We start from the raw sequence: 12208 nt of genomic DNA, 5'->3' as shown, positions 1-12208 counted from the left end.
ACGATTGGCAATCCAATGTTTTTGACATTTCGAACGCTGCGTGCAGCTGGCGTCGCGACAGCGTTGATTAATCGCACGTACGTTGCAATTAGCGAGAACGTGTAGCCGTTACCCTCGTAACGGTATCGTAAATTAATGTGTGCGACATCAATTTTGTCATATTCCCGGGTGGTGAGATACGCGTCGTCTGAGCAGTCCCTCGAGTCGAGGGGCCGATCTTTCGTTTCTCACAGTTCCCTCGCCTCCAAACGTATTTGATCGCGGACCTTTGGTCGACGCACCGTGCGTCGAATTCGCTCGCCAACGTGCCTGACGTGTCGTGCGCAGCAAAACGCGCCGCTCCAGAAAACGCCGCGGCATTGTGCTGAGGTTGCTCCCGGCCAATTGCAATTACGCGTGTCTCATAATCCCTAACGCCGCCCACGCGGGCTTCTAATTTTACCCGCGCGTCCCAAATGAACCACCCCTGATTTCCTGTTGCCGCGCGACCGCGAGAGATACGGCCCCGCAAATTGGCCGAGAGGTTCAATTCCGACGAGCGTACGCGCCTGACTCATCGTGGCGACGATATATTTTATCGCTGTAACGCCGCCGTCTCCCCCTGACATTCGTGCGGAGTCACCCGTCAATAGTTTCGTTTATGTCACCGACGTTGCGACACGTTCTTATTTCGACCGTGGTAACGAGTTAATAAAACCTCCGTTAAGCGGCCGTTAAAAACACATATGGCTGCGACGTTAGAAACGGGCGCGCGAGCATGTAAAAATATTCTCCCCGCGGCTTTGTTTCTTCCCAGAATTCTCGGCGAATGTGCGCGATGCGGATTAACGTAAACGTTGCAGGGAGTTTAATAAATCGCCTACGTCACAGAACCATTTTTAAACGAGCCGAATCGGTGATAGGCGTCGACGTAGCGAGATGTAAGGAAGTAGCCGGGAAAAAGACGATCCCTTATGTAATGCGCCCCCCGTGTGCCAAGATTAGCGTCGCGCCCGTATACATTTCATATGTTAGCTTTAGCGCCAATCTACGAAATCCGCGTAGCGCAGCTGTTTCAGGAGCAAAGACCTTTCGGCCGAGTCTGCTCCTTTATTGGCGATCTCACTTCAATTAGCTTCCATATCGGAGCGATACATTTAATTATGAAACGGATTTAAGAGCGGCAGACACCGAGTTCATTTGTAGGAATCAATCAGCCCTGGTCTTGTTCTTTATTTGTTTTTTGAGGGCAAAGCTGTTAGTGCGCCCGATAATAACCACATTTGCCTGAGTATTGATTAACAAATGGTCGTCTCGTGGGCACGCCGTGTCGATTACATTCTCAAGCGCGAATTTTCGGTTGCCAGGCGTTTGGTCGCCAGGACAAACGCCAGCTGGAAAGGCACCGAGTCCCGAACGAACCAAAGTACGAGAGAAGAAGAGCGAGCCGATCCCGTCGGTTTGGACCCCCGCCAGCGCCGGCGCGAGCCCCGTCGCCGAGAGGAAGGAATTTCGTCCCGTGTCGTTTGAGAGTCCTGTGCTGAGCCGGAAGAGGCAGCCAAAGGAAGAGGTACGTCAGTCAATTACGCCAGCTATTTAAACGGCACGAAAGACTCGCGATTGATTGAAGCGTTAAGTCTGCCGAGCGAAACTTGAAGCCAAATCCAGACGACCCCTTAAAGCAGCGGTAAAAAATTCCTTTCGCGAAGGGAAACGCTTGGTCGCTTTGTTTAAACGAATCTCTCGCACCGGTCGAGCGTGGTTGCGGCGGGTACGTGTTCTTACGCAAAACTTTGTTGAAGGAGGCGCCTCCGCCCTGGGAAGGCGAGGACGGGAGAAAGGAGAGCGTCTTGCGAATCGTGAATTCGCACTCTGCGCCCTCCCAGGGGTTGAACGCACTCGCGTCCACGCCGCGATTGCCACGTGCCCAGAATCCGACCATCACGTTGCTGCAGAAAGCGCGAGGTCAGCACCCATTACGAGAATCCCTCCGCTTGTCGGAGGGAGGTGGGGAATGAGGATACTAAAGATTCGCGGGATTACAGTTTCTTCTTTCGTTGGCTAAACCGTCGTTGCGATTTCATTGTAGAGGGACAATTGCCGAAAGGCGCGGCTTACTTGGAGGAGAGCGTGTCCAACAATCGGCCGTTGAGCGACGAGAGGCCGTTGATCTCTCCGGGAGAGATAAGTAAGTATATCAATCGGTTATAAGTTAAATAATCCAACTTTATTGCAATATGACTAGTATACGATGGCTGGACAGTTCCGTATACGAGAGCCGCCCGGTTTATACGTACACGCCGATTTTCGGAAGTCCGTATCTGTCCCTTATCACTAACGTTCGCTAACTAGCTGTGTCTAATTGCGTATGTGTCGATCTATTCTCTGATTGCGTACGCGAGTGCTAATTGATTTATTGTGAAATTGAATCGTTCAGTCTACACGCTGAAGAAAGAATACGAGAGTGAGCCGGAAACGGAGAATGAACCGCCGAAGAAGATGGCCGATCTGGGCCCTCGAAAATTCGAGGGAATCGGCCCGGTGACTAAGGAGGGTATCCCTCTCGTGTTGAGATCGGTAGGTCGCTAATTATTGCAAATAAATCGAAAGTACAAATCTCTTAACGTCAATGACGAACGTTTAGCAAACAATCGTATGTGGAGGGGGGGGGGGTGATATTTGCATCGCGATTTTTAATCATTGCGTCATATCGGAATGTTTTACGTCGCGGCGTGCGATACACTTCTCTCAATACTCTCTCGACAAATTACTTTTAGGAAGTCAAGGAAAGCAATCAAGCGAAATGGTACAAGAAAATGTACGACTCGCTGCACCGCGCCGATAGAGACGGTAAGTTCTGTAATTACGGGCGGTTATTAGATAGAGTTTCGCGCGCAGGATACGAATCGTCCGCGTATTTTTGTTATGCATACAGCACCAATCAATGTTGTCGTTAAATCAGGGTAAATTAGAAATTTAATATCCGATGAAACGTGACTACGCGCGTTCGCGGAGTGACCAGTAGTCGGCGAACGAGCGAGTTCACTGTCGCATAATTCCACGATTTTGCTTCCAGATGACTACGTAACGATAAAATACAAATCAAGAAGAGGTGAATATGCAACTTCCGCGCATGACTGCTGCGGTGGTCGAATTGCGACATTTGCTACTAATATTACGCCGTGCGTGGGTGCGATGCGTAACGCAGTCGCTCTAGCTGCGATTTGTGTAACAACAGCGTAACTAATATCTGTAAAGGGCCGTCTACATTGGAAGTAAGCAGCAAGAAGTAAGAAAACCATAGCCTTCAGTATTGGTCTACAACCTTGCTTTAAGTAAGCTGAAAGCCTCGAGCCGTAAGAAATTAACCAATCACAGGTGAGAGTGAGGGGAATAAATGGCTGCGATTGGTTAATTTCTTACGGCTTAAGGCTTACGGCTTACTTAAAGCAAGGTTGTAGACCAACACTTACTTACCAGTGTAAAGGCATAATTTCGTAAAATATTTATAGCACTGGTCGAACTGCGCTCTAATTCGCCGAGAGTAAGCGTCAGAGCTGAAGTAGGAGCAAGAAATGGGAATGATTCATTTCTTTACTCCTAGTCTTACTTCTTACGCCAGGCTGCCTTCATCTATTGTAGACGATCCTTGAGGCAAAACGCGGCGGGGAGATAATCTCCGATCGTAGCAAAAGCATATCGCGCTAGGATGGCTATTCTCCGTAGATCGGGCAGCCTGACATATGGCCTTCTGCGTAACGCAAGATAACAATTGTCGCTGTACATATATTCGCCGTTTAACAGCTGCGCTAAGTCGAGCGTGAAAAACAGTAATAAACGATTTGCGACAGATACATAAATGACTACCTTGCGCCTACATCGTTTAACAGCCGGCTGATACACAGTAAAAAATAAAATGTTAATGTTAACATTTTTTACATGTCCCAAAAAGTCCACTCTCAATTTTAAGTTAAAGTAACACTTATCGCGTGTGTTACCTTTTCGCAAATTACGAATGTTAATTAACCAACGCCATACTTCACATTTACGTTTATGTTCTTTCAATCTTAAGTTTGATGTAATAGAAACCGACAGGATAAGTAAACTGTACGTATAGTTACGAATCAGAATAGTTGAAATAATTTTTAAGAAATGTCGATATTACACGTTTTGGTTGACTTTGTGAAACAGTTGTGTTAAATGAACTCGAAGTAATATTCAATTTTTAAAGAACATACGTACAGCATCAAGTTATTAAAATAATAACATATACGTTTTATGTTAATTTTACATTGACGTAAGAAGCAAATCTTGGTAACACAAGAAAATTTTAACATTTGAACACACGATTTTTTGCTGTGTAAAATTAACACTCGCCTCTCCCTGGTAGGACCACCCGCCCTCCCGTAGATTAACACATCGCGGTTGATTCGATTAATCGTTTACCATTAATGTGTGCTTTAACTTATGAGAGATTGCCTGGCTCGCGTGGACGTCCGGCGCCGGACGTCTTAGAATTTGGAGAATCCCGATGGTATGAGATCTCGTATATATCAAGCCGAGTCGGGGCAACTTCTCGAGTCGGCGGGAATTCTTCGCTGTCGCGAGGAAACTTCTCGAGTTGATTTCAAGTTCTCACGTCCGAACCTCCGCCTTTAGATTGTCTCATCGCGCAAAAGTCGATCTTCTCGCGGCAAAAATTTAATCCGTACCTCATTTGCAGGAAAGATCGAGTCAAATTTCAAAATTGCGAACGAAGATCGCAATCTCGATGCCGAAGATCTCTTGATGATTAATTTTCAAATAACGTGTATACTAATGTGACGTAACGCGAGTAGATACGCGTATACATATGTGTGTGTGTGTGTATGCGTGTGCATATATGTGTGTGCGTAACGTGATATTTCTATTATAACGTCGTAGAAACTAAACCAAAGGTAAACACCGAATTGTTTGCGCTGTTAATTGAACGTTATTTGGTTACCGGTAGATTTTTTTGCTGGAACTAAACGGGAGCCCGAATAGATACCGGCTGAAAACAAAATGCGAAAAATGAAACACCCTTGTTTCAGGAGGGAGATATGGATACGGAAGCGGCAGCGGATATTTGAGTGAACCGGAACCGCGCGCATACTCGGATCGATCTGTTACTCTCGATAGCCGCCGACGGCTGCGCAACAAAGAAAATGACTTCACCACGGCGACTATGCCCAGAAAGTAAGCGAGAACTCGGAAACTTTCCCCGCTTGTTTTCTCCCAGCCCCGCATATTCGCGAGAATACGCTTCGGATCGTTTAAATTTCCTCCACGTGTCCTCTTCTCCCCGATTTTCACCTTTCCGATTAAATTTTATCCTTTGAGCGGATCGTTTCTCAAAAAAAAATAAAAAAAAATAAATTTAAGTCTAAAGCATGAAACTCCTTAAGGATCGTCGATAATGGAGCAATTTACATTCTGCCGTAGGAACGGGTCGCTGAAGTACTCGGCGGAGATTTATAAAAATCAGCCTGGCCGCATCGAGGACTATGAACCAGGACGTTCGTCGATCGCCGAGAAGGAAGCTAAAGAGGTACGAGGCTTACCCTTATCGTTCGTAACTCGAGAGTAGACAGACCTGCCTGTACCATAAATTAAAGCGCACTTTCCCATAACATCGGAAGATTCGGTCATACGACACCGTGTAGAAATTACTAGCTCGTCCGAAGAGTAACGATCGACGGGACAATCGAATCTAACGACGGGATTGTTTCGCACTGATAGCTCCCCCCGTTAAGTAATTTTAATTAAGTGCAATACGTAACGTAGAACTATACATATATATACAATATCCTCTCAAATAGCTACGCATGTCCAAAAGACGTAATGAAGATATTTTTAAGGCAACTTTTAGACGTACATGTCTAAAGGACAACTTAATGCCGTCTTAAAGATGTCTTTTAGACGTGCCTGCTATCTGGGCTGTAATATATCCCCGATAGGAAAATATTTAGAGAATTATGTGACGAAATCTGGATGAAACACGGAATGCTGAAAGTATGCAGAAATGGAGACCTTTCATCAAATGTCGATAAATAATCGCACAATGTATTTCTAAATAATATGCCAGCAAAAGCGCTGCGTTTTAGCGAATCGCCTTAATGCAATCATTGTGAAATTTCTGCCTTTTGGATGATGCAATTATTATGCAATACTTGAGACATTTTCCTGTCGGGGACCGTATGGATTTTCATCTTGGATAATAAATGAAGAGGGCAAAGTTCAGTTGGCCACGGTTAATAGTAACGTTGGGGTGCGCGCCGAATGCGAGCCTAAGATTGGCCATCCATCCCTCACGGGGGGGCGTCATATATCGTGGTACATCGCGAAATTGATCGAACGTGGCAGTATATCACTTTGTGTCGCGCGGCATCGAGCCCATATTTCGCGCGAGTATGGCAGCCGCGGTAGTAGAAATTCGCGATAAGACATCTCTCTTCCTTCTTTTTTTTATTTTCTTATCGCGGCGAACGCGGCGCGGCGCGACCGCGATTTCTCCGAAAGACTCCCAAGATTATCTTGAACACACACCTGGAACATGATCGTTTGAAATGGCTTTGCTTCTAGCCGACTTACGACGCGCGGACGAGAAGGAAGGTAATCCACGCCAATCGAACGTGTTAAATAAAACCGAGTTGCTTTTGCCGGCCAAACTGTATACGTTTCCTCGTTTATTGAGAGCTTTTCTGTTGGCGATTACGAGTTAATTGATTGCGAGCTCTTGCTCTCTGTCGCCGCCCTCGTGGTGGTTATTGCGTTTCTTTAACATACACACACGTAAACACGTACACACAGCGCAGAACACAGTTCTCAGTATATACACCAAGCACGCACGTGTATTCAGGGCGCGCAGAGTCCCTCGAGAGAGAGAGAGAGTAACTACCGTAATGGAGATTACATACATACATTTTTATTATCTCTCGAGTGGAGAGAATCGCATCTTTCGGGGTACTCTGTGCGACTCTGTGTAGTACAAACCCGTTGATTTCCACACGGCTTTTGTAGCGCTGCTTGTAGTTGATCCTATGTTTAAATATCAATGCCGACTTTCATCTAAAATCGAGACGTGGCTTTATTCTATTTATCTGTGCAATGATTCGATTGATAATTTAATTACGTTCAATTTAGCGTGCAATTATACTAGATTTCTGATCGTAATGGATGATCTGTTTTAGACAAATTTGTAACGCAGCTCCTCTCCCTTTGGCATATTTATTTAGCGCTAGATCATCCAGCATCTCCTCCTATTTTAGATGGAAAGTGGCGAGAATATCCGGATACTGTTCGATTACCCCCTTTTATTTGAATCTCAATGTTCCAGTAACCCCTTCTAGATAGCGCATAGTATAACACTGTGTTTAATTCTGTGATTCTAGTGGTGGGACGAGGTCATGGACATATTTGACGGGGTACGCCATTTTTATATTAATGCATAGTTAAATAAGAATTTTCTCCGTCTCTCTATTCCTTCTAATTTCTCCTCGTTCTATCTATTGGTACTCTCTTTCTCTCTCTCCCTCCCCGCGTAATAGTAGATCTAAAATTAACATTTTCCATTACTTCGGAATTAACCTGGTAGCTCATCGCCTTGAGGGATCTCGTAGAATTACAATGTTTGCTACGTAAATCTTCTTTTCCTTTTCTCGTAGAATTTTATCGTAAAATCAGAATTATACGGGTAAGAAAGTGCCATCGCGTTGTTCAGAACGAATTTCAATCTCGCTCGCGAACCAATCGCGCGTTGCCAATTTTCATGTAATCAATGCGCCTCAAGATATGTATTTTCGGCCGAATCTTCGTGGTTTGCAAAGTTAGCTAGCAAAATGCAGTGGCGAACAATTCTTTTCGCGCGATTTAGCGTCAAACGTGATAACTAACGGCGGCTTATCGCGCTCTGATAATCGATGTCCTTGCACCCGACCGCGCACCACGGGTGTGCATGCAATTTTCCCTCCCTCGTGGGGATTTCCCCGACATTACTTAAAGTACCATAGATCTTTCCGATAATGGTAACTAAATTGAGGGATTTATACGGAGAAACACATTATCGGGTGCAAAGGGGCTTGCTTATCGCGATGGACACGCGCGTCTCGTATACGGTGTGATCCATGTGTTAACTTATGCACGGTATGTCGTTTTACCGATTGCACCTAACGCCTTGAACCCCCGAATCGCCGAATCGCCCGGATCCCAATCATCGTCCGCTCGGGACGCTCGTGGCCGATGTCCCCTGGTCCGTGTGTGTGCGTGTGCGTGCTCGTCGATGTTTTGCGTATCCTGCCCGCTCGTATGCCACATCCCACACCGTTATCCATCCCTTTCCGATGACGGTGACGACGACGACGATGACGACCAATGGGTGACAGTGGCTGAACGAAAACGGACATCCTCAGCACGCTAGGATGGAGTCTCTGGGCGGTGGCGTCCGGCAGTCCCGCGTCCTCAGTCTCTCCTATCGGCCGGAGGACAGTGTAAGGATACCGACGATCAGCAGCACGAAAAGTTCCGAGTTCGTCGGCGGCGTAAGGCGGGCGCGCCCGGTGTTGCCGGAAGGCACGACCGATCGGTCGATCGATCTATCTTGCAGACCGCGCACGCATCGGTCCAGAACCCCGGTCCAAGACCAGTCCAAGTCGTCCTTGATCCCATCGATCGAGTCTACCGATCGGTCGGGCGACCGTCTAACCGTCACCGGCGACGATACCGGGGACGGTCGCATCATCCGACCTCTGGAACGCGCCCCCGCCGCCGCTGATTCTTGCTATTGGCACGCCTCCGGCATGCTGGATGGAAGATCCAAGAGCTTCGTGTTGCCGGATCGTTGCCCGGCACGCCGATCGCATCCGGTCGGGATCGAGCGATCGGCGGCGTCGCCGCTTCCGGCCGTCGCCGCGATCGTGTCGAGCTCGGCCGGCAACAACAGCATCCAGCAGCAGCAGCAGCAGCAGCATCGTCACCATCATCATGGCCATCACCATCATCATCACGAGCATCAACATCATCATCAACATCGTCATCATCAACAGTCCCATCATCAAGACCAAGAGCAACAGCAGCGACTGCCGCTCTCTTCTTCTTCTACTTCTTCTTCTTTTTCCAGCACCGATCATATCATGCTACCACCATCACCGACAACACCCTCCGTTATCACCACGCAAGCCGTTTCACGGGTTAGAACGGCTGCCACATCGTCGACAAGTAGAGTGCACGATGACGTTGTCCTCTATCTGTCTATATATCTGTCTCTGCTGTCTATATCTCTGTATCTTTACAACTGTCCAGTCATCTCTTTCTTCTTTGCATCTTTGTCATGATTCTCTCTCTCTCTCTCTCTCTCTCTCTCTCTCTCTCTCTCTCTCTCTCTTCCTCTCTCTCTCTCTCTCTTTCTCTCTCTCTCTTCTTCACATGCCTGTTTCACACATATTCATCTGTATCATTGCACTATACTCTTGACGAGAACAAGTTAGAGTTGCGTTTTTAGCGCTTTTTCTGTACACGTCGCGAAACTTCGAAGACACACTGGAAAATATTTTTTTTCACACACACCACTTAATGCGGCATGAGCAAAGTGTCTTGTTACGGAAGCGAAACGGACATCAGTGAGCGACATTATTTTTCGTACTTGTGATTCGATAATTTGTACGTTAATGACACGACTTTTTCCCCGATTTATAAGATCGTATCTCACAGATACATTTTGCATTACAAGCGGCTATTGTCATATACTTGTCAATCTCCTCGTATCTCGATCTCCTGCGTTGATCTTCTTGTTCGCTCTCCGCATATCTCCCATCCTCCCCCGGATTATGTCTCATTAGCTTAATCCTGCCGCGTCCCTCTTCATCCCGGCTTAGCATTACACGACTGCGGCATGATCTGCTCGATGTTCTGCTCGATGCGATTGCTCATCTCGATTAAAAACCACTCGTTCTCGGATCTCGCGTAATCGTACCTCTCGCGCCGAGTAGTGTATGCGTAGCATGTTTCGTAGACAATAAGTGGCGATCGAGGACCGTCGACGCAACGGACAACGATTGTAACGGGGTTTCTGTCTTTTTCAGCCCTTCGATCAGCGTAGCAACGCACGTGCCGCGGCCAAGCCGTACATAACTCAGTGAGTACAATGTCAATCCTCGATTCTTTTAGTCGTCCGCGACGGTGTCTCTCACCGGTGTTTCTCGTTTGCGAAGTGCTCTCAAAGAGTCGGGCTACGAGAGTGACTCGACATTGGTGTTCCGCCGACGAGAAGACATCAGTCCGCTCAGCCTTCTGGAGCAGAGACTGGCGTACAAGACGGTGCAGAGCGGTGGCGACGTACCCCTCCATGGGCTTCGCAAGCCAGCCCCGGAACGTCCGAAGGGTGAGTCGTCCCGATTGTGCTGTATGCGTTTTCATCTTTCTTTTGTTCCTTACTTTTTTTTTCGTACGTCTTGATATGCTATACAATCAGCACGCTGATCAACATCGGCCGTGTAACCCGAGTTGACTTTTCGCATGCGGGTATGTGTCTTAAGGTTGCTTGCAATGTGTGCGTTTTTATTAATTATTATTGTGTTTTGTCAATTACGCATGCGTCCCGAAACCTCGAGTGATGAAGAAAAGATCTGTTTTGCCAGTTGCTAAAGGAGTTGTACAAAGTCGATTTTTATTGTTAGAGAAATTACCCAGGTAGCATGCCATATCTAAAAGACAGCTTTAAGACGTCTTTAAGTCAAAAGACGTCTTAAAGACGTCCTTATGATGTCTTTTAGATATGTGTGCTACCTGGGTATGATTAGAGATGTGTGCAGTTTATTCAATGTAACAGGCGTAACAAAGAAATCATAGGTAAATTATTAAAATATTGTAATGTAATATTCAATAGCATTATCCAGTTACATGCATAATGAAATAATGCAGTTTATTTTATTGTTAACTCTCTTAATTAATATCCTTTGATTTGGCACTAAGGGTGAGAACTAATTCTATTGCTGTTTGGCCGTCAGCGAGCAATTAATGCTGTGATACTATAATACTGAATGTACCTATTAACATGATCGATTGAGCAGATTATGAACAGCAGATCATGACATGATTAACATGGTATAGGCTGTTTTGTTTGTTAATGGAAAATATGATGTTAAAAGGTTAGAACCATCTAGATTCGAAAATTTTGAATAGTTCAAATTCGAATTTTAGAAATTTAAATTCAAGTCAAACCGAATGTCATCCGATTCGACTCGAATAGCTCGCACATCTCTAGTTATGATTGATTCATATTTGTTTTGGACCACTTATGATGGTTACGAAAAGTATCCTCGACGTTTCGCAAGATTGAATGTATCGACGAGGGTCGAGAAAATTTTAACTCTCACAGCGCTGATCTGTACTGAAAAGCGCGTGGCATGGCGTGTGAGTAGTGCTCTGTTTGAGGCACACAGCTTTGATACGTACGAATTTTCTTTGTATGTGTAATCTCCCGTGGGCGGTTGCATCAACGTCAGTTAACGCTAATCGCGATTAATTAGGCTGGAGGAGAGGCTGTCGCGGGACAACGGATCTGTCCAAGTTCGTGCGACAGCGCAACTATTGTGGTACTTCCCTGATAAACTTATCAGGCGATCCGACTCGCCGGTATCGATTAATTAATCAATCAACGATGCATCGGCCTCTCCGCCAGCCTAAACTTTCCTTCCCCGATAGCGCGTCATGGCCGAGGCTGCGATCTAGACGGGGACAGGTAATCGATAATCGGAATTAGACGACCGATGGTGTGTTGGTGCAACCCGACCTCGGGCGTTTCTCACCTAAGTTTAAATATGGCACAGCTCTTCTCTCGATAGTCTGTCGATATTGGTGCGCGAGCCGGTCCTTCCGGAAAGCTCTTTTTTTGCAATCCTCCTTTTACGTAAGCGCACCGCCAGTTGCAGTAACGTCACAATGAGGAGCCGCAAACCCTCGCATCGGCACGCAGTCGCGCCGGCGAAGCACGGCGCGTCCACCAGCTTAGCCTTGAACGGGACAACTTTTAGACGACTGATCTTTGGGTGGCAGGGTGTTAAAAGCGAAGGGCACTCCGACGGCGTACGAGAACCCGAACCAAACCGGCGAAACTTTGTCCACAGACGACTCGGAGATCGAATATTTCCCGATCTCGCCGACTTTGACGAGGATCCGCGTGCATCGAAGAAGCGCCTCGTGCACGTCGACCATC

The 12208-nt window shown here is 46.7% G+C and overlaps 1 protein-coding gene across 19 annotated transcripts in view; it reads left to right on the top strand.

The window, feature by feature from the left end:
* The window catches only part of LOC105563146, a 90574-nt gene that overhangs the window by 55814 nt on the left and 22552 nt on the right, over window positions 1-12208 (top strand). For 12 of the 19 annotated variants that reach the window (XM_012014500.1, XM_012014491.1, XM_012014496.1 and 9 more), the window contains 12 exons: window positions 1347-1549; window positions 1782-1944; window positions 2069-2167; window positions 2417-2556; window positions 2757-2829; window positions 3056-3091; window positions 5052-5196; window positions 5443-5548; window positions 7392-7424; window positions 8382-8486; window positions 10077-10129; window positions 10206-10375. In XM_012014500.1, the coding sequence (XP_011869890.1) occupies window positions 1347-1549; window positions 1782-1944; window positions 2069-2167; window positions 2417-2556; window positions 2757-2829; window positions 3056-3091; window positions 5052-5196; window positions 5443-5548; window positions 7392-7424; window positions 8382-8486; window positions 10077-10129; window positions 10206-10375 (1326 nt within the window). Of the gene's footprint in view, window positions 1-1346; window positions 1550-1781; window positions 1945-2068; window positions 2168-2416; window positions 2557-2756; window positions 2830-3055; window positions 3092-5051; window positions 5197-5442; window positions 5549-6582; window positions 6613-7391; window positions 7425-8381; window positions 8487-10076; window positions 10130-10205; window positions 10376-12208 lie in introns of all 19 variants that reach the window. The other 7 variants (XM_012014492.1, XM_012014505.1, XM_012014507.1 and 4 more) reach the window with 5 other exon arrangements.

This window comes from Vollenhovia emeryi, unplaced genomic scaffold (genome assembly GCF_000949405.1).
Source record: "Vollenhovia emeryi isolate VEMERY1.0 unplaced genomic scaffold, V.emery_V1.0 DF939180.1, whole genome shotgun sequence".
NCBI classification, from domain to species: Eukaryota; Metazoa; Arthropoda; class Insecta; order Hymenoptera; family Formicidae; genus Vollenhovia; species Vollenhovia emeryi.
Note: the sequence above shows the minus strand (reverse complement) of the source record. Positions and strands in the feature narration are given on the sequence as shown.